At 38.4% G+C, this 22,617-nt stretch overlaps 1 protein-coding gene across 2 annotated transcripts in view; it reads left to right on the plus strand.

The window, feature by feature from the left end:
- LTBP1 (latent transforming growth factor beta binding protein 1) overlaps positions 1–22,617 on the plus strand; it is a 395,779-nt gene that overhangs the window by 170,613 nt on the left and 202,549 nt on the right. The window contains exon 5 of one of the 2 annotated variants that reach the window (XM_063443116.1): positions 20,284–20,451. The exons of the other annotated variant lie outside the window; for it this stretch is intronic. Within the exon in view, the coding sequence (XP_063299186.1) occupies positions 20,284–20,451 (168 nt within the window). The remainder of the gene's footprint in view (positions 1–20,283; positions 20,452–22,617) is intronic. 2 annotated transcript variants of the gene reach the window in all.

Below are 22,617 nucleotides of genomic sequence, written 5' to 3' on the forward strand. Positions count from 1 at the left end.
ACTCAATTACAGTGAACAAAGGGGCAATGTTGCAATATTAGCAGTGTTTCCTGTTTAAACCAGCCTACTATCGGTCAGTTTTACAATTACATCACCAAATATATTATTTTACTGCTGTTCTAAATTTAGGGAAATCCCTTATTAGCAACAGATGGAAACTAATTAGTTAATCAAGTATAACAGAGAATGAAGCTGAAGTGAAAAATGACTAGTTAATACAATACAATGGAGGAGAAAACACAGTCTTCCAGAGGTACCTGGCCACCTTGGTGCACTTGCAACTTAACCCTAATTATTATTCTCATTGGAGCATTGAGCTTTGCTAGCCATTGGAAAATGCAATGGGTTCCAATAGCAGGAACAGTGATTGAAAATGATATAACCTACAGGTTACAGAAACCATAGGAAATCAAGGCAGTTGAACACATTTTTTCCCCCGTGTAGAAAAATATAATTAATTTTGTATATGGCTGTGGCACTGGCCTTGATCACATTCTGTCATTTGTTGTTTATTGACATGTTAATGGCTGCTGATAAGCCGTTGATGCCATCATCAAGCGATCACAAACCTTATAGTCAGCAAGTAGCTTCAGCTGATAAAATGATTTTTACATCATGTTATTTTTATAGTTGACTGCTATGATTATGTAATATTAAGCAAAGTGCCCTATTTTCACACAAATACACAAGCAATGACATATTTTGAGAAAATGCAGGGTTGGGTAATTGGCTCCACCCGAACAAGCAGTTATTTAAAGTAAGTTTGAAGGGTTGTACAGTTGTCTCTTGTGTTCAGGAGCAATAATCAGAAATGTAGGGACATGAGCTTGGGAGAAACAACAGGAGATTCAAGGAAAGTAAAACAGAAAATGGGAAAGTAGTGTAGAGAAAATGAATGACAAAAAGAAAATTGAGTCAGGAATCAGAATATATAGGAGGCAGAACATGTATTATGTATTTAAATGTCTCTATCATATCCCCCCGTGTCTCGTCTTTCCTCCAAGCTATACATGTTAAGTTCATTTAACCTTTCCTTGTAAGTTTTATCCTGCAATCCATGAACCAATTTAGTAGCCCTTCTCTGAACTCTCTCTAACGTATCAATATCCTTCTGGAGATATGGTCTCCAGTACTGTGTACAGTACTCCAAGTGAGATCTCACCAGTGTTCTGTACAATGGCATGAGCACTTCCCTCTTTCTACTGCTAATACCTCTCCCTATACAACCAAGCATTCTGCTAGCATTTCCTGCTGCTCTATTACATTGTCTGCCTACCTTTAAGTCATCAGAAATAATCACCCCTAAATCCCTTTCCTCAGATGTAGAGGTTAGGACTCTATCAAATATTCTGCACTCTGCCCTTGGGTTTTTACATCCAAGATGTATTATCTTGCAATTATCCACATTAAATGTCAATTGCCACAACTCTGACCATTTTTCTAGTTTACCTAAATCATCCTTCTGCAACGGTGCAGAAGGATTCAGTTTAGGATACACGCATACATTGCACTCAGAGGTTTGGGGGTAAAGACATTAAACAGTAGCTGGGTGAAGTGAATAGGGACAGGAAATGGACCTCTAAGCTAAGGAGTAGAAGAAATAAAGAGTGGCATTTGGGATTTGCAGGATTTGGGAGGAAATATTAGATGAATGTGAGACTGTCATGCCAAACATACCTTTCTCCTATTCTTTCCTCTTCCCTTCCTCTCTCAGAATCTGGAGGAGCATAAGTCAGTTCATTTTCCTGTGTCAAGGAGAAGGGTGAGTACTTTTTCTGACACAGGAAATGGAGCTGGCTTAAAGGACCACTCTAGTGCCAGGAAAACATACTCGTTTTCCTGGCACTAGAGTGCCCTGAGGGTGCCCCCACCCTCAGGGTCCCCCTCCCGCCCGGCTCTGGAAAGGGGAAAAGGGGTAAAACTTACCTTTTTCCAGCGCTGGGCGGGGAACTCTCTGCCTCCGATCCTCCTCCGTTCCGCCCCGTCGGCTGAATGCACATGCGCGGCAAGATCTGCACGCGCATTCAGCCGGTCGCATAGGAAAGCATTATCAATGCTTTCCTATGGACGCTTGCGTGCTCTCACTGTGATTTTCACAGTGAGAATCACGCAAGCGCCTCTAGCGGTTGTCAGTGAGATAGCCACTAGAGGATTTGGGGGAAGGCTTAACCCATTAATAAACAGTTTCTCTGAAACTGCTATGTTTTTTTTAAAAAAAAAATGGGTTAACCCTAGCTGGACCTGGCACACAGACCACTTTATTTGGCTGAAGTGGTCTGGGTGCCTAGAGTGGTCCTTTAAGCTCCACCTTTGGTCAAAGAAGGTCAAGCATAGGAAAAATACATAAGAGAAATAAGTCCCTACTTTATCTTATGATTTAAAGAAAACTATATCAGAAATAAAAAATAAATTAAAAAAAACAGATTCAGGGAGAAGAAGAGAAGAGGAAGCGAAAGGAGAACGGTAAGCTTGGCGGGACAGTGCCACTTTAATACAGGAGCTAAAGGAGAAATTAAATGGTATGCAATCTGGGGAAATAGAATCAAGACAACTTAATGTATGTATAGCGCATTTGATTAACAGTTAATAAAATACTAAGAAACATTATATTTTCTAAAATATAATAATGGAAATCATTCCATGAAACCAATATGTCAGCAGGATAGTTTATTTGCAAAGGAAAATTGGTTAGTTTCTTGGCATACTAACACCACCTGAATCTCTGATTCCCAATTCCAAAGCTATCAACCGTTCAATTTAAAATAAACGATAAACTAAATAAATGATTGAATAACTGAAGGTTAACAGTAAGGCTCTTAGTGAGCGCCTGCAGTATCGCTCGTGGTGGTTAGCAGATTGCTCTATGATTTACAGGGTTTAACCTCCTTGTAACATTTGCTACACATCTTATACAGTAAGCTGCACTTCCAATTGAATTAGACATACTATTTCATTTTCTGGCTAATCGGTGCAGAATGTCTCGAAAACACTTGCAGGAAAGCCATGGGGAGTGTAGGGAATTAATGTGGATAAATTTCACCATAGCCATTTTATTTATTATTTTTGTAAAAGAAGCCAAGACTATTACAGTTTTCTAAACCTTTTCTGAACGTGCTCTATGAATAATAAGTATTATCCTATTTCTCATAAGGAATGAAATAAAGTAAAATAATAAAGGGACTTGGTGCCATGTTTCCAGATGCTAAATCATCATCTTTGCATTGGTCACACTGCCTCTAAAATACAGGAAATGGAAGCACAAAGAACCTTTATTAATAAAGGTAAAATGTCATTATTCTGGAGCAGAATGAGACATTTGAAACAGTTACTCTTCTGATATTTTTTATCTTTTTAGAAAACATGATTCCTCCGATCAGGCAACATTCTTCTTTGCTCCATAGTCAAGTTCTGATGCAAACATGCCCATTGAAGGTGCTTTAGGTGGTGGAAAGAGACAGTCTGACCGGTCTGCAGCGTCACAGCCCAATATGCAGCAAACTGTATTGCACTGTGTGTTCTGAACTTCTGACACCATTCTATCATGTCTAGGATTACATTTTTCAGCAGTTTGAGCTACAGTAGCTCTTCTGTCTGATTGTACCAGGCAGGCTAGCCTTTCGCAGCCCATGTGCATCAGTCTGCCTTGGGTGCCTATGACCCTAATGCTGGTTTAAACTTTTGGTAGGTACAATCCACTGCATACTAGGAACACCCAACAAGACTTGCCGTTTTGGAGATGCTCTGACTTAGTTGTCAGTTGTTCTACTTGCCTCTATTGAGAGATCTATCTGTAGGAAATTAACTGGGGAAAATATAGCTGTGTGAAGATATATTGCATCAATATCTAGGGCCAAATATTACAATTCTTGGCTCGTTAGGTCCTTATAAGTCTTTGCTTCTTTGTTCTTCCTCCTCATTATGCTTTCTCACCACTGATGACGATTATGTGCTCTGGTAAGTGCCCGTTGTACCAACAAAATTGCTCATTTTAGCCAGCTAGGCTCAGAGCCCGAATTCAAATTCAAGGTAAAAATAAACTAATTGGAAACATTGTCCAAGTCAGCTATGCTTGCAGTTTAGCTAGATGAAATGTAAAATACAGTTTAAATTCAGTTTAAATTCTAACTATAGTGAATAACCCTTTATATTTTGCATTACACATCAATAATCATATAAATAGAAACAAACATTTTAAAAGTAACGTTTTAAAAAAAACTCTATACCCATATTGTTACAGTGTTTGTTTTGTTTTTTTGCACTTATTATTGTTTTTCATGCGATATATGTGCATTTAAAATTACACAAATCTATCCTTTATGTTAGGGTGACATATGAAAATAGCATTAAAAGTCTGCATCTTACAGAGTAAAGGTAAACATCAAAATATATTTTTTTCTAGGAATTATCTTCAACTGTGAAGTACATGGCAACATAAATGATAGTTTAATTTGACATTATTCAAAATAACAAGAGAGGCACAGCAGGGCAACATCTGTCTAGAAATATAATATTGTGACAGACTCACAATGAGTTCCAGTGGGGTACAGCCAAGTGTTGATATAATGTGGACTTGCATCAAAAACACATTTGGAATGGGGAAAGTGAATTCATATTTGGATAAGTTTGCTTGGTTCTAAATAACAACTTTTAAACCAATTTTAGACTTTTTTTTATTGTGGAATTATAAAATATGTTTGGCACGTAAACTGTATCTTTTTGTTATTCCTATCTTTTTTTTTTTTTTTAATGTGCTGTTTTTTTCATACCGGTCCCAAAGCTGTGGAAAAAGTATTCATTAAATACCCAGGTTACGATTCAGTTTTACCTTGATGGAATTTTTCTGGTGTGTGGCTTTTTTTCATAAGATATCCCTAATTTGTACATTTGTGGCAAAGAATTATTAGATTAGAATTATTATTATTAGAATTATTCTAATTCAGTGTATCTTTTTTTGACAAGGGTATAGTCTATATCTCTGTTATATTTATTTATTGAACAGTACATGAGTCTTAAAGAAGACATTCCTAAACAAATCTTTCAGTTTATTGCTCTTAAATAAAACATATTTAGATTTGTGATTTGCAAACAATCACTACAATAGTATGTGTTGCCAATGCACCTACCAGAATGAATGGAGAACTGAGCCACACATAAAATCAGATGTTCTTTGGAGAAAAAAAAGTTAAACATACAATTTAAGTGTTTAAGCATTCAACAAACATGCACATATGTTTATTTTATGGTTTTGATTTCAAATTTTCTATTGCTGCTGTAAATTATGTCTGCAAGGAACCACTGAGTTGAGGTTCTGTCTAACAAATGAACACATCGCTTAGAATTTGGTTCTTCATATCATTGCTAAAGTTGTTAGTGACCCTTTTTTATGTGCCTATATTTATTTAGTGTCTTTACATTTTCATTGGAAACCTTTGGGCCTGCCATTTATGTGGATGTTACTTTAACCAATATCACCTACCTAAAGATTGTTGCAGACTTAGTACATCCCTTCATTGCAATGGTGTTGCCTGATGGCAGTGGCCTCTTTCAGCAAAATAATGCATTCTACCACTCTGCAAAAATTGACCTGGAATGGTTTGAGGAACATGACAAAACGTAAAAGGTGTTGCCTTGGCCTCCAAATTCCCCAGATCTTAATCTGATTGAGCATCTGTGGGATGTGCTGGAACAACAAATCCGATCCATGGATGCCCCACCTCGCAAGTTACAGGACTTAAAGGATACCACAAGATTCCTTCTCAAATGAGTTTACAAGAGGAAATGGCAGTTATTGAAAACATATAATCTGGCCATATATTGAGTATTGCTGGTGGGGCTTTAGGGGTTTGAGAACCTTTTGTAGGACTGTTTAGTTCAAGATAATTTATTTTCCCCTGACTTGCAGTAAGACACCCACTAGTACATTGCTTTAAGGTTTACTCTTTACCAATATTCTCACTGGGGTACCTGGCTCACTTGGTGTCAAGGTGTTAGGAAGAGTACTCACAATAAAACCTGCCGCATCAATTCCTCATGTTGTCCGAACCTTCGCTTTAAACTGGATTAAGCTGATTCTGAGTCTGTTAATATTAAACAACCGTATTAATTTTACTAGGTTGCGGGCAAAACGTTGTCTTTTGCTTTTTGACTATTCTTTTTGACCCTGTAGTGTTTTCTTGGATCCATGGCCCTGCTAGTCCTGTTCAGCTTTTGCCTTATTCCCCAGGTTCTGAATGCGTTGGTTATTCTCTAGCCTAGTAAGTATTTAGTTTTCTTATTTCCAGTTTCTGTACTAAGTGTTAAGCCTGGCCGCTCTAAGGTCTGGAAATATGCCTATTCTATCCCTAGAACTATTCCTTTTTTAGGGGCTGATTTATATCCTACTGAGGGATCCAATCTGTTCCCGACACCAAGCCATAGGCCTTTTGCTTTTCATATTCTTCTGACCCATGTCAAATTTAATTGAATAATGCAGATGACTCTGTATACACAATGCTGCTCTTTATGGATATACTGTATATAGCACAAGAACCACGTTGGAATCTTGGAGCTTCTACAAGGAGGAATCCATTGAGGTGACTGGCCTTCCTTTTAGACCTTTTCACCATTCTCGCAGTGGGATTGCAGGTAATTTTTAACCTTGTTTAGGTCCTAAAGGATAACGTATTGAACTGTAGGAACACAGCATGTAGTTTTAAAGCAGAAATGCTTGACTTCTCCATCTATGCTCATCTGTTCAGGAACATCGTGTTTAATATTGTGATCCAGAGTGGCAATATAGTCATAGAAGTTGAGATGTGTTTGATGAGGTTGCAGTTTAGAAGGAAGGTTGCTTAAGTGGGACATAAGAAGGTTGAGGTGGATCAGGGAAGTGGTTGAGAAGCATAGTGGTGAATTGAAGTGAATCAAGACAATCTTGCAAGGCAGATATTTAAAAAGAAGACATCAATTTGTGTACATGCAATAGAATACCTATGCATATTGCATATGTTACTGGTATTATGTTTGCTATATAACAAACCAGTGGCTGAGGATGTATTAGACTTTGCATTTATTGCAACGCATGGGTCAAATGAATAGTCTCACGTTTAGGTAATAAAGGATTAAGAATGTCAAAAATGAATTTCCTGTATACCTGTCTGCTACATGTACAGTATATGTCCATACGTTTTTCTTTTAACCATAAGTAGTTTGTGTCTATTTTAAATCCTCCTATAGTTTAGTAGCATGTAGACAAAATGTTCACTTGTTAGTTTATCTCCAACAGTCATTTACACGAATTCCTCGTTTGGTATATTTTGTTTGTGAATATTAATCTTGTAGCTAAAATATTAAAAACAGATAAAATGTTTAATAGAAGTTTTCTCATGACTTTTCATTTTCCTAACGCACACAGTGACTCAACAGAACATTCCACATTAAGCCCCTTTGTTGAGTCACTTAAGTCATTATATTAAACTTGACATCCAGCTGAGGCGTGGCAGCTATGTATTGAGGTTTTGTAGCTAATTCAAAAAACAGAATAGTTTGACACTACTGTAGAAGGTTTTTTTCTACTACACTTGCCAGCATTTAACTCCATACAAATTATTCTTAGATAGTTTTCATTTTTTATGTAGATACTTTTTTTGACTGGCATATACCCATAATGATAAAAACTGTAGTCACTTTTATGTCTTACTTATTAGAAAGTGTTTTATTAATACAATCATTGGGTGAAATTGATCATACACTGAACTCAATATCAGTGACAATTAGTCACGATCAAAGTGTAATTGCAAGGTCACAAAGGAATAGGATGATTACCAAATAAACACTAAAGAAACCAATGCATACAGAAGACGTAAACAAAATAAGTCAGGCAAAAATGGAAGTGATGCTTACTGTCCCTGTTCCTGCTTCAGCAGGGTACTGGAGGAGAGATAGAAAATATTAGCCAAATAAAGGACATCATTATTTTTGGAGTTTACTAGTCTTTATCTGGAGACACGGCTCCATTAACCCTTCCCATGTAAACATGGGTTTACTTCAGAGAGATTATGCCAAACTAATCTTATTGATTTTTTTGATTGGGTAACTAAAATAGATCAGGGTGGTGCAGTAGACATTGCTTACCTGGATTTGTAAGGCTTTTGACACTGTTGCACATAGAAGGCTTATCATTAAACTGCAATCTTTAAGTTTGGATTCTAGTATTGTTGAATGGGTAAGGCAGTGGCTGAGTGACAGGCAACAGAGGGCCGTAGTCAATGGAGTATATTCGAAGCTTGGGCTTTTCACCAGTGTGGTACCTCAGGGATCTGTGCTTGGACTCATTCTCTTCAATATTTTTCTTAGTGATTTTGCAGAATGGGTATGTCTTTTTGCTGCTGATACAAAGATTTGAGACAGGGTTGATGTTGGTGGGATAAGCCAAAACTGTGGAAACTAACATTTAAGTGGATAAGTGAAAGATAATGCGCTAATTCTGGGCGACCAAGAATCCAACGACAAAGTATAGAATATCTGATACTGTCCTAACCTCAACATCTAATTAAAGGGAATTAGGGGTAATTATTTCAGATGATTTAAAGCAGCACTGTCATGGCCACATCCATTTTTTTAAACCCTCTTCTTGAATCTACTACATCTGATTGCCCCCATAGTGACCCCCAAATGCCCCTAGCCCCCCATTTCACCTTTTTTTACCTTTATATTTCTTGCCTGGATCTTGGTCCTAGGTGCTGGGCACCTCCTAAAATGATTGATGTGGGGGACATAGTGTGGGGGCTATTAAACTAAACCATGGACCTATTGTCCACCCTGGCCCCACACATTAGCAGCGAGTGTGAGCCCTAAGTGACAGAGGGGGGTTGGGGGGAATGATCCGCTAATTGGTGGGGAGCCTAAGTGACAAAACTGGGGATAAGCTATTGTTTCCCACCATGGCCCCCACCCACTAGCAGTGGGTAGGAGCCTAAGTGACAAAAGGGACACCTATTGCCCCTCTCTGCCCACCCCAATAGTGGCAAGTGGGGGTGCTAAGTGATAAAAGGGAGGGGGGCCTACTGTTCCCCTCCCCAGCCCCCACCAATGAAATTCAGATCCTAAAAAATTACTGGAATTCATCTGAACACGAATGGACAAACTGTGGGCATATAATATAAATGAAATTCAGTCAATTCGACGGAGCCCTGTCTATATGACAGGACGTTCGAGAATATGGAGGAAGGTTGAGCATTGTGAGAAAACTTTCTTTGACACAGGAAATTGAGCTGAATTTAGCTCCTCCTTTGGTCAAAGAAGGTCAAGCATTGGAAAAATACATAAGGGAGAGTAGTCACTACTTTGTCTTATGTTTAAAAGAAAACTAGATATGAAGAAAAGAAGAACAGATTCTGAGAGAGGAAGAGAAGAGAAAATAATATGGGAAAGGTAAATTTGGCATGACAGTGCCGCTTTAAAGGTAGACAGACTATGTAATAGACAAGCAGGAAATTGTAGCAGAATGCTTGGTTGTATAGGGAGAGGTTTTAGCAGTAGAAAGATGGAAGTGCTCATGCTATTATACAGAACACTGGTGAGACCTCACTTGGAGTATTGTACGCAGTACTGGAGACCGTATCTCCAGAAGGATATTGATACTTTGGAGAGAGTTTCGAGAAGGGCTACTAAACTGGTTCCTGGATTGCAGACTAAATCTTACCAAGAAAGGTTAAAGGATCTTAACATGTATAGCTTGAAGGACTAGGTGAAGTCTCAGAAGAAAACTAATCTTTAAAACAAAGGCCATCACAACGGGGATGCTTGTAGAGGCAAAACGTAAAACCATAGATAAATATTATTTTATCAATATTTTTCTTAGTAGTTTGTCATAATCCATGTATAGAACAAAATACCTGTCTCTGTTGTATTCTCATGGCAGACGGCCTTATTCTAGGAAATTACAAATCCGTATTGCTCATAAATGTATGTGAACTGATGAAAATAAGTATATAATGTTTAGAAATAGTAATATTAACAGTGAATTGCTCAGATTTCATTAATGGTATTTTGTAACCTAGCAACATTTATCCAAACAGTTATAACATATTTTAAATATTGCCACACTATTACACATTTAATAGATATTAATGTAGAATGGCTACAAACCTTGCACATTTGTAAAGCTCTTACATGTTTTTGGTATTAAATACACCCTCAAAACAATGCTTTTGGCTTTTTGGCTTACACAATTTCTGCCGCCTATATTTTCATAGCCAAATTGTGTTGGAAATCAGGAGTTGTTTTTTAGGCTGGCTCGGACATTTTTGTATGATTATGATGCACCATAAAAGGCATTCTAAAACTTGTCTTTGCTGACACACTATTGTTTAAAATTATAACTGGCCTCCTAGCTGTAGGTGTTTAGGGCCAAATAAAGCTGTCCTACAGATTTTCTTTACAGTATGTAAAAGAGTCATTGCTGGCATGTAAACAAAATTGGACAAGTGATTGTTGAGAATTGGCCTGAATTTAACCTTACATTCTTGAAACACTTAGATGCAAAGTTTTCCAAATGAAAATGAGCAGATAAAAGACGTACTTAAAATGAATTAAATAAGTTAGAAACGCCTACATAAGTGGTTTCTATGGCAGTGTGCAAGTTAATTTGTCTAGTTTAAAAGTTTTATATGGTTTGCATGTTACTTATGTTGCTTACTTTGTTATAATTTGTATTATCATGCTTTAAAAGTAAAATCTACCCTATATTATCTAAATATATTTGAAAAGGAAAATAATATAATAAAGTGACATAATTAATAATCAATAATGACATAATTGGGTTTACAGCAGGATATACATTTTTAACTGGTTATTTTTGGATTGTTTGTAGTGTTTGCATAATTGCATGTCATGTTATATAAATATAAATATCCCCTCTATATTTCTTTATAACTTCTTTACTATATATACTGACTTTCCACCTAATTTTCTTTGTCCACTAATTTTACTCATGTTAGCCTCAAGAAAACATTCCATCCACCTTAACTAATTTCTTTGTCCATCACTATTAATTGTTTCTCATGGCAATGCATATCCTACAGTACACTGTTTCTTCAGCCCCACCACACAATGTTTTGCTTTTCTTAGTCCATTTTACATTGACCATTGCTACTACTCCCCAATCCATAATTATCCATTTTTTTCACATTTCTGTTTCCAAACTATTGCTGCTCCGTCCTTTATAACCTTCAGTTTTTTGTACGTTGTCACCATCAATTACTGCTTCTCATCCTCCATCTTTCACTGATTACATGTGCAGTTTTATTACTCAGTCACCCTTATCTTTTGCTTTTTCTAAATGCAGTTGTACTCTTGCATGTTGCTCCTTCGTATGATGTTATAAAAGGGTGGTGCTACAGTTAGCGTGTACATGAAACCATTTCAAGTTAATACAGAATAGCGTCCTTTAACCCCTTAAGGACACATGACATGTGTGACATGTCAGGATTCCCTTTTATTCCAGAAGTTTGGTCCTTAAGGGGTTAAGGAAGCAGTAATACTTCATTTTAAGTTCATGTAATATAAGGAATATTTAGCAATGTTAAGCGATATGAATTATGCTCGTTGATTGCTCTCTAAATGTCTGCTCATTATAGAAGACATGGTTTCCCTGTTCATTTTCTGGCTTATTTGCTGGGTTAAATTGCATTATATTGAAGAAAAAAATCACCCATTTGTTATTGTATTTTAGTTGTGACATCTAATAATCTAATACATATTTTAAAATGTGTCTTTAACATCAAAATATCAAAATATATATTCATTTAGAAATAAATGGTAGTTTTTAATCCACTTTAGTTATAAAAGAAGTATATTAAATAAATAAAATATGAAACTATTTACATAGTTAAGTATGAATGAATACTTTAGTACATTTTGAATAATATGAGAGAGAGTTCTTCCACTGGAGTAAACCCTGTCCCACTTTTCACACCTAAGTGCATATCCTTCCTGAATTCTCAAATACTTCCAAACCAAGCCATCATTATAGCTTTTAACAGGCGTGAACAGGATTTTAAATATGAAGAATTTATGAACCAGACAGAGACACACAGACTGGCTATTTTAATAGACTCTTACGAGCCAGCCAGAGCTTATTTGAGGGATGAGTCCTTGGAGATATGTTTTGTAAAGTCCTCAAACAAATTCTGTCGGTCAATTGTATAACATATTTTATTTTGCTAAAAAAACAAAGAAAAACAATTAACCTAACAATCTCTAAGAATTTGTCATTGTAATTACATGTATTAAAATTAAAAAGGTATCATATGATACATTTGATGGATAAGTACTAACTATTTAGAACAGGAATAGGTTTGCTAAATAATCTTCTGATGACCATTAAAGGCATCCAGTCAATGAAGTTGTCTGGTTGCAGTGGCCCTGTCCCCTTAACTCTGCAATGTAAAACACTGCAGTTTTACTGAAACTACAATGTCTACATTGCATGGTTAAGAATGCCTCTAGTGGCTGTCTTCCTGATTGCTACTATAGGCACTTCTTTGGGAGAACCATACTCAGTATTCAATCAAATGCTTCTCTTAGACAAGTCCAGGACTAGTCCGAAGTTGAGCACCTTACCCAGAGTCGTGAGCATGCCCATGGACAGTGCAGTGAGTGGTATGTATCGCTACATACATGTAAGTCATAAGGGCCACTTATGCCTCTTTGAAAAGAGAACTCACAGAGGGTTATTCAAAGAATAAAGGTTGAATTAATCCAATTCAGTATATCAAATGAAAGGTTCCTTAATAAAGGCGTAATCCAAAGAATATTATAAAATCAAATGAGACAGAGAATATCTATACTATTCAAACTTTCATTAAGAAAACCAATATTTATTAAATGTTTTTAAAAAAAACCTGCATAGGATATACAGAATAAGAATATACAGCCCCCATCTTATGACACAACACACTAAAAAGGTGGTAAATAAAAAAAACATATGGGTCAGTTATTAGGGAATACCATGTAGAAGATGAAAGGGAATATATTGCTATTGGTTACAAATAAAACTCAGCTATGTCCCTATTTCAAAAGTGTTCATGCTCTATTCATACTTATAATGTTTCTTTCTGGTATTATATCATGGAGTAAAAAATTGGGTCCATGCCCAGACACTCATTTTGCTTCACAAAGAGTTAACACAATGCAAGAATTTTTATTGAGTAGAAGATCCACAGCGTTATCAACAAACTTCAGGGTAAGATTACATTTTCTGTCATTGGATGAATGTAATTAAAATCAGTTCTACGTTTTTGTTTGGTAGTGGTGCAGGCCGTAACCAAGTCTATTAAAAACTCTCCAGCACTTACCAACTCCACCTGCCTCCTAAAATAGAGAGGAAGGTGGGACAGTGCTTACTGCTTTAGATATTACATAGATACACACACACACAGTTTATCCTAGGGCCTGTGGTATATACCTAGATTAAAACGATTGTTTTAAGTAGTGATGAAAAGAGTGAGTAAAATAATTGCGGCACATGCCAATGGTGCAACTAAACCTCACCTCACTCTTTCATGCCTAATATCTGAGATTTGAAAATATGGTGCACTCTCTGGGTTTAAACTTAATTTATCAAAATGCGAAGCCCTCAATGTTTTGGTACCTGAGGGTAAGTACTTGGCACTCCAACCACCATTCCCCTTTAGTTGGTGCGTGTCGCAGATGAAGTACCTAGGCATCTGTGTTTCAAAGGACCAAAACGAACTTCAATCAATCAATATAATCAAATCAATATAATTTCTTACCACTCCAAATCCGCATCCAAAAAGATATGAAACAACTCTTATATGGAACTTTTCGTCTCTCTTCTGGCTTGGCCGCATAGTTGTAGTCAAGATGAACATTTTACAAACATTATTGTATTTGTTTCAGACCATTCCAATGGTGCTGCCAACGTTCTTTTTCTCGTCTTTAAGATCTTCCATCATACGTTATGTTTGGGATGGAGAGAGTTCTCAACTCTGCTGTGACTTACTATGTTTACCAAGATCGGACTTGCCCTCACGGATTTACACAAGTATCATCCGGCTGCTACTCTACAACGGATCCTGTACTGGCATATTTCACCCAAGCAAAAATAATGGGTCTTGTTGGACAGCAGCATCTACGGTCCCTCATTACATGCTGTGATTTGGAACACCTGCAACATCATGGTCAATGACATGGATGGGCCCTCACCACCAGACCACACACTATGGACATGGGTGGCACACCTGTTCCTGTGGCCTAGTCCGCTTACACCATTGATGAATAACCCAGTATTTGGAGGGGGATTGCCATCTCACGTGTAGAACATGCTGGGGAATGGGGATTATGTTCCATTGAAATAAGTATTTGGAAACAATGACCTAAAATCCCTGCATGAGTTAAACAGCGGGACGCACTCATCCCAACTCCAATCCTATCGCTACACTTAACTACAGAATTTCTATAATACTATCACGGATAGAATTGCCCTTTATGAGGACTTAACTTGGTTTAAAAAACTGTGTCTATGTAGATCTGGACCGCCCAAAGCAATTTCGTTGCTCTATCAGCATTTGCTTACTGAAGGTCTGGACGGCAAACAAAACTTCTATAAGACAATGTGAGAACCTTACAAAGAAATCCTTTTCAGATGCTAAATGGGAAAATGTACTACACCTTAAGAGCTCTTCCAGCTCTTGAAACCAGGAGGTCAATTATAAATTACTCTCCTTCTGGTACAGGACATTAAGGGATGCATGAGGCTGCTGGATGAGAGAGGGGGAGACAGGGACTGTTGGGTGAGAGGGGAGACAGAAGTTGCTGTGTGAGAGGGGGAGACAGGGGCTGCTGGATGGGGGTGGGGAGGGACATGGGGCTGCTGGGTGGAAGGGGGGCAGGGGCTCCTGGGTGAAAGAGTGAGGGCAGGGGCTGCTGGGCGGGAGAGGGGGACATTTCAAATTACATTTTTAGTTTAAAAAAAAAAAAACCAATAACTGTAAAGATCCATCCCCCATCCCCCGTTCTTACCTTGAGACTTGGAGGTAGGGGGAGCCAGGGAAGAACAATTTCCAGTGGATGAAGAATCTGGTCTACACCCCTTGCCAGGTGTAGACCTTGTGCACAGGGCCTGCGATGTGCATTGGTGTGCAGGCTGGTGAGTGAGATCAGCACCAGCTGTAAGGGGGCTGGCAAGGGAGATTTCCTGATCTCGCCTGTCGGCCTTATCTCATTGCCATCTCGTCCCACCGGGTATTTGCCCAGTTTGCCCGATGGCCAGTCCGGGCCTGCACACTATGCCTCTCTTAGTACAGATATCTCATCAATGCAGTGAAATCCATGGTGCCTGCCCTCTGGAGACAGGACAAAGTTCCCACATTAGAGCAATTAATCGAATGAGTAGAAAGTATTCAGAAGGCGGTGGCGATGATTGCATCTCTCTCAGGCCGTTGGCAGCACTGGATTACATTAATTGAAAAGAGCACAGAGACGACTAGGTAGCGGTGACTCCGGGGCACGCTCATTCTTCTCCCCCTGACCTGTTCCCTCCTTCCTCTCTTTCTACTTGTCCCCTCTACCCTCCTCCTTCTTACTTAAAAAGTTAAATAATAATAACATAAAACAAAGGGAGAAGGAAACAAAAAAAAAGGAAAGAAAAGAAAAAAAACAAGAAAAGGAAAGGGTTTATTGACAACTCTTCGTATCTATTCTCCTGAAAAAGAAACTGCAGTAGAGATCTAGCATCTGTGATCTCACTCTACCTCAAGATCAGATTTGAGTAGACTGCACAATTCTATTCTGATTTTCACTCAGATCCTGTTCTTATCCTCCATACCTAAACTTAAGCTCACAATCAGACTGCGTGACTACTCCATAAGCATGATAATCCTTATTATGCAGGTATTCCATGCCATTTATACAGATGCTCCTTTGCTACATTGGCTGGTCATTGTGCGATTTCAGCACGATGATCAATCCATCAGTGCATCCACCTGCGAACATATGTTGGTAATGTATGTGACATAGTATGTTATTTTGTTGATGTGTGATGAGAATTGAACAACCCGGTGCTACAAAAAAGCTGGTTTTAGGCCTGTTTGGATTTTAGCATATGGGGATAGGGTGATGTCATGTATGTCAGTGAGCTTTTGTTACTCACTAAATGGAAGAAGAATTAACCTCTTTCATTACGCACATCATTTTAAACTCGCCTGTTTGCTTAATCTCTGTTCCGATGTTCGTGGACCGCGTGTCCCAAATGGCTGTCATGTATTGTCACTTTCATATTATACTCCATTCAATAAAATGTAGCTTTGAAATTATGATTTAAAAGTGATCTGTAACTGGGAACACATCAGTACATCCTATACATGTAAGGCATTCCATAAATGAATAAAGGGGAATAAAGGGTAACATATTGTATCCACTTTTAGAGATTTGGTTTTAATTATATCAACTGTGTTACAATTTGTATAGGCAAAACTGTAATAAATGAATGCAAGGTTGTGATAAAATATTCCTTCCCCTCCCTTTATATTCCATATAGTCCCTATGACGGTGCCACCAGTTGATGAGAGAGTGATTTCTCCAGCTTTAATTTATTCCTCAAATTACCTGGTTTTCAGTGTGTGAAATGCCCATCCCAGTGTTCCATAGGTTCTTTGGGCCCACGTACGTCTAGCCCTGACTATATAAGAAACACCTGATAAATTTCATTCATTAAAAAAGTTAAGTAAACTACCATCTAATCCATAGGCGTGCACAGCCTATTGCATTAGATTAGAGTGTGCACCCTACAGCACAAACACATGCCTCGTGTATATGTATATATATACACACACACATACATACACTACTGAGGGTGCCGTTAGTGTGCTGTGTGTGGGTGCTTCATGTGTGTGTGTGAGGGTGCTGTGTGTGAGGGTGCTGTATGTGTGCTGTGTGTGTGAGGGTGCTGTATGTGTGTGGGTGCTGTGTGTGTGTGGGTGGTGTGTGTGTGTGTGTGTGTGGGTGCTGTTTGTGTGCTGTGTGTGTGAGGGTGCTGTTTGTGTGCTGTGTGTGAGGGTGCTGTTTGTGTGCTGTATGTGTGAGGGTGCTGTATATGTGTGTGTGCTGTATGCTTGGAGGGATTGTGGGAGTGGAGGTGGGGGCAGATTAGTAAATATCCCCCCTCCCTTCTTACCTTATGTAGAGAGGGGGGATCCTTGCTGCCATGTGCCATCCCTGGTGGTCCAGTGGAGAGTGAACTCTAACCTGTGGAGCTAGAGTTCACTCTCGCAAGATCTGAGCGCTCAGATCTTGCGAGAGGAACCCGGCGGAGCTGCTGGCTAGAGCTCCCCGGGTCCTCTCCTGCCTCCCTCCCTGCAGCTGTGTGCCGGTGTGGGAGATCTTTGATCTCCCCACCGGCCCATGGAGGCTTAGAGCAGAGCCAGCACTCGGATTGCGCCGGCTCTACATAAGCCGACAGGGGAGATCCTGAGATCTCCCCTGCCGGTCTCAATCCATAGGCGTGCTGCGGGGATTAGGGTGTGCCCATGCACACCCAGCAAACCCTGTGCGCACGCCTATGATCTAATCAATGGACGATTCATTTTAGCACAGGAACGAAGGCAAGTTCACTACAATCTAATCATATATTTTACCATGCTGATAATATGCAGTACAACAGCTGGATTGACTAGCCTTATGGTTATTTTTGGCCTGCTTGTTTTATTCTCTGCATCCAGCTCATATCTACTGAGGTGGTCACCCACAAGTATTCATCTCTGAAATTCTATCAATGTTTGGCACTCTGAGGAGGAAATGAGTAAATGGCTAAAAGAAGTAGTCACTCCTTCCTCTTCTAAGTATCTCATCATTTCCTTAGTAAATCCAACACCCTTTTGTTCATTTGAAAGTTTAATCCATTGGCTCCTTAACTTGTGTGTGATTCGATAAACTCTCCCTCAATGTGTGGAGATATTATTGTTTCACTGTAGGTCGTAAAATGCAGGAACATGTAATGGCATGTTAGGGAAGGCTGGTCAAGGAGGTCACAAGCTTTTTAGTGCTTTAGCAAGTCAGATGCGAACAAGAAATGTGTAAACCAAATTTGCCCTTGTTAACTCTTAGGACGCCAAACAGCTTTACAATTTGTTGCATTAAACTGTAAAACAATACATTCTAATTTCTATGTTTTTAAATCAAATTCATACATGAAAGATCATTTTCTAGTACTCAGCTTGTAGTACTCCAAATACAAGTCAAATTGCTAATACAATTGTAGGTGAAGTGAGTGAACCTTTTATATTGTCCTGGAGTTAGAATGCCAGTGAATTGGAAAATGTGTATCTTTCTTCATGTATGCCCAATTTGAAAAATGGTAACAAATAAGTGATGGTTGATATCAGTCAAGGCAGACATGACTAGTGCACATATTTTAAAGGATCACTATAGGGTCAGGAACACAAACATGTATTCCTGACCCTATAGTGTAAGCACCCCAATCTAGCCCCACTGGGCCCCTCATGCCTCCATAAATATAGTAAAAATCTTACTGTATTCAAGCCTGAAGCTGTAACTCTGCATGCTGTTATACTCAGAAAAACAAGCAGTCTGCTGACATGTGGTAGCCTGATCCAATCACAGTGCTTCCCCATAGGATTGGCTGAGACTGACAAAGAGGCAGATCAGGGGCAAAGCCAGCATGATTCAAACACAGCCCTGGCCAATCAGCATCTCTTCATAGAGATTAATTCAATCAATGAATCTATGATGAAAGTTCAGTGTCTGCATGCAGATGGAGGAGATACTGAATCACAGGATGCTGTGCACAGTGCTGCCCTGTGCTCTGCTGACAGCAGCTCTGAGTGGATGGAGGCATATTATGCCTCCATCAACTCTGAAGTCCATCTGGTTCACTCTGAGTGACTGCAGCTGGAAGTGTTCCTAGCTTTCAATGTAAACACTGTATTTTCTCAGAAAATACAGTGTTTACATGAAAAAGGCTGCAGAGAGCTATAGTTCTCACCTGAACAACCTCATTAAGCTGAAGTTGTTCAGGTGACTATAGTGTCCCTTTAAGCACAGGGGCAGACCAAGGAAACCTGTTGATATTTTCTTACCATGAACATCTACTGGCTGGCGTATTAACAATGTTTTTACAGACAAGAATTGAAACAAACTATTGGGGATTTTTCCATCTTTTAACAAATTAGGTTAAGTTAATTCAGACAGATCTTTATGAACAGATCCAATAATGTTGTGAGATGCGGTGACAATCAAGGTGTAAAATGTGTTCAATATTGCCTTACATTCATTTGACTCTGAAATATTTATCCTGGATTACATATTAAACTATTTCAGATGTCTTTAGTATAAAATATAAAGAGTTACATTGTTTAAACCAATATTTCTACAGAATGTACTATTCCTGTCCATTTCTTTTTTTTTATTATTTGGAAACAAAGACTTGGAGAACCAAAAAGAGTACTAAATAACTTAAATAGAAACATAAGCACCATTTATTAGCAATGGATCTTGAATTCGCTTCTGCTGAAATATAATGAATTAGGGCTATAATAATTCACAAATCTATGGAGAGACTTTTTGCCAAGAGGTAGTGAGAGAGAAAAAAAAAACAAAAAAAACTGGGCCCGGTTAGCTGCGTCACACAAGATTTGATCACTTCAGTCTGCGGTGCCAGGAGATTTGAGACAGATGTTCTCAGACACGCTGCATGCCTAAAACATTTCTAGGGGACGGACTGCAGAGCGAGGGAGAGTGAGGGAGAGCACGAGAGAGAAAGTGACTTAATAACAGCAGCAACAGCTGGAGTGTGTGTGTGCAGAAAGAAACAGGAGTTTATTCTTGTCTAGGTGTACTGGTGTACTGGCTTCATACATTACATCTGCCTGTCAGAGCTGGCTGTTTAAGCTGTCATAAACTGTACCTTATTTATTTTATTTTTATTTTTTTCTTTGTAGTCTTTCGATTTTTACCTTTTTTTTTTTTTTTTTTTTTTTTTACTTTAGTCCATGAATAAAGTAAAGCATTGTGATTACTAATCCCACTCCGGTGACTTGACTTTAAATGTGGTTTTGGAGTACATCCCGGATTTCTGTTTGTTAATCTTCCTACTCCTGTGTAAGAGACACCACTGGATACAGAGCAGAGAGCAGTTAGGAGCTGCCGCACTTTCTAAACTTGTCTCTCAGTTTTTAACACATCTGTTTCAATATTTGAGGAGCACGCCAATGGATACCAAGCTGATCTGTCTATTTTTCCTTTTCTCTGTGCCTCCCCTGGCAGTGGGAAACCAGACAGGGCGCATCAAGGTGGTCTTCACGCCTAGCATTTGCAAAGTGACCTGCACCAAGGGACATTGTCAGAACAGCTGTGAGAAAGGAAACACCACCACGCTTATTAGTGAGAACGGACATGCTGCTGATACGCTCACATCCAGTAACTTCAGAGTAGGTAAGTGCTTGAATTCAATCTGGTACATCAGTGTGCTGCTAGAACATACACAGAATGTGCTGATTACATGTGCAGGTAGAATGTACAGAATATACACACAATGATGGGACTTCCCAAAAATATATATAGAATATACACGTAGTGACTCCTGTTTGAATTAACTCACAATGAGCCAAACTGACGTGTAGATGGAATGTATCCTCATTAAGCTGATCACTGGACAACATATACACTTAGTGGAAAGCTTTTCTATGTTGGTATAATATATATTTATTGAGCTGACCCAATTTGTAGGTAAGAATATGTACCTACACTGAGCTACCTAACTGTGCGAGTAGAATTTGCTTACTTTTATATAACACACTCCTTCCAGAGCAGGTAGAATACTCATACTGAGTCATCGTACAAGCTGAATATTCACATGCCGAAATGTCTCACAACCCAGACAGAATATACACAGTCAAAAATACACCACATGCCAACTGACTCCTCTATATTGGCCGTCTATATATAATGAGATTATCTCCTGAGCAGGTGGGACAAATGCACTTTGCAGTAAGCTTTGATACACCTCGAGCAGTGCATAGCACCGTTAAAGATTTTTTTTTCATAACTTTTGCTAACCCTTAAGAAACCTTTATGTCACTCATTCATTCATGTATTCATTCATTCAATTATTCTTTCTTCCACTGGTCCATTAGTTTATTTTTTCCTTTACGATAAACCCACATGTAGAATTTTAAAGATTTCAAACATTTCTCCCTATGGTATCTTAGAACATTTTAGCACTTAAAAATTGCACTGTAGGAAACACGGAAGCCAGCAGTATTTAATATACATAATACTATTTAAATCACAAACCTCTGCATTATTATGCCACCAAACAAAAACATGTTTTAGTATATATCTATATGTGGTGTCATTTCATGAAAATCTAGACCTAGAATAGGTTTTATATAGTTTCTGGAATGTTATGCATAAAGCTCCTGATATGTTAGGTGTGAGCAGCACTAGTCTGCTAGCTGCTTTTTGTTATTAATACCATAAGTTAGCTATTCTGCACAATGGCAGAACAGCATTCATTCTGTAATATGGATGCTAATACATATATATGATGGAAAACTTTTCCTTCAGTAAGAGATGCTGGACCAGTTCTATTGTGCTCCATGCAAGACCATGGTAGTCATCAGGAAGCTCTCCTGTTTTTGTTGAAGTACAATCCCATTGTCCTTAGACAGCCTTTGGTTGACCACATGTTAGTTGAAGACATTTGTAAGTGGTTGTCCTGTAATATGAAGGTATGTAGGACTAAAGGGCAATAAGATATCAAAGTATACGACCGAATCCTGTCAATGTGCAAGATAATACTCGGATACCACCATGATTTCCTTGATGAGGACAGATTAATATGACTGGATTTTTACCAACACATTTCAATTAATGGCAGAACACAACAATTTAAGATAGTAATTAAACTTATTGGTTTATTATAAATGGCAACTATTCTTAACAAACAAATGATTGGACCTTGGATTGTATAAAAAACATATTTTAATAATTTTGCCAATTGCGGTTGATTTACATGTTTCATTGGAGAGTGCATTTGGATCTCAACCTTCTAGTAGACAATGTGTTACACCAGGGCTGTCCAACCTGCGGCCCCCCAGATGTTGCTGAACTACAACTCCCATGATTCTTTCAATTAAAAAGATAGCCAGGGAATAATGGGAGTTGTAGTTCAGCAACATCTGGGGGGCCGCAGGTTGGACAGCCCTGTGTTACACCTTTCAATTTATTATGTAGGGTCTATAAAATACATTGGGGGTTCCCAATGGATTGTTTGTTATGTTGTATGGTTCTAGTATTGCTCACTAGATTGTTCTGGAACTAGCAGATACTTATATTTACTAGATGTCTTTGTCATTTACTCCAGTATTTATCAGGTCTTGAATTATAAACGTCTGTAGGACAGAGCCAAAACCACAAACCATTCACACCACATTTTTTGTTGAGTCATATCCTGATTTACTTTTACTTTTTTGCCATCTTCTTTTTTTTGGTGAACTTTATTTAAGGAGATCTCCTCGTGCACTAACATGCTCAAACTATTCTTCCAATAGTTATCTTCTAGCTTGACCATAATAATTTGCACAACCAAAATATTAT

This window comes from Pelobates fuscus, chromosome 2 (genome assembly GCF_036172605.1).
Source record: "Pelobates fuscus isolate aPelFus1 chromosome 2, aPelFus1.pri, whole genome shotgun sequence".
NCBI classification, from domain to species: Eukaryota; Metazoa; Chordata; class Amphibia; order Anura; family Pelobatidae; genus Pelobates; species Pelobates fuscus.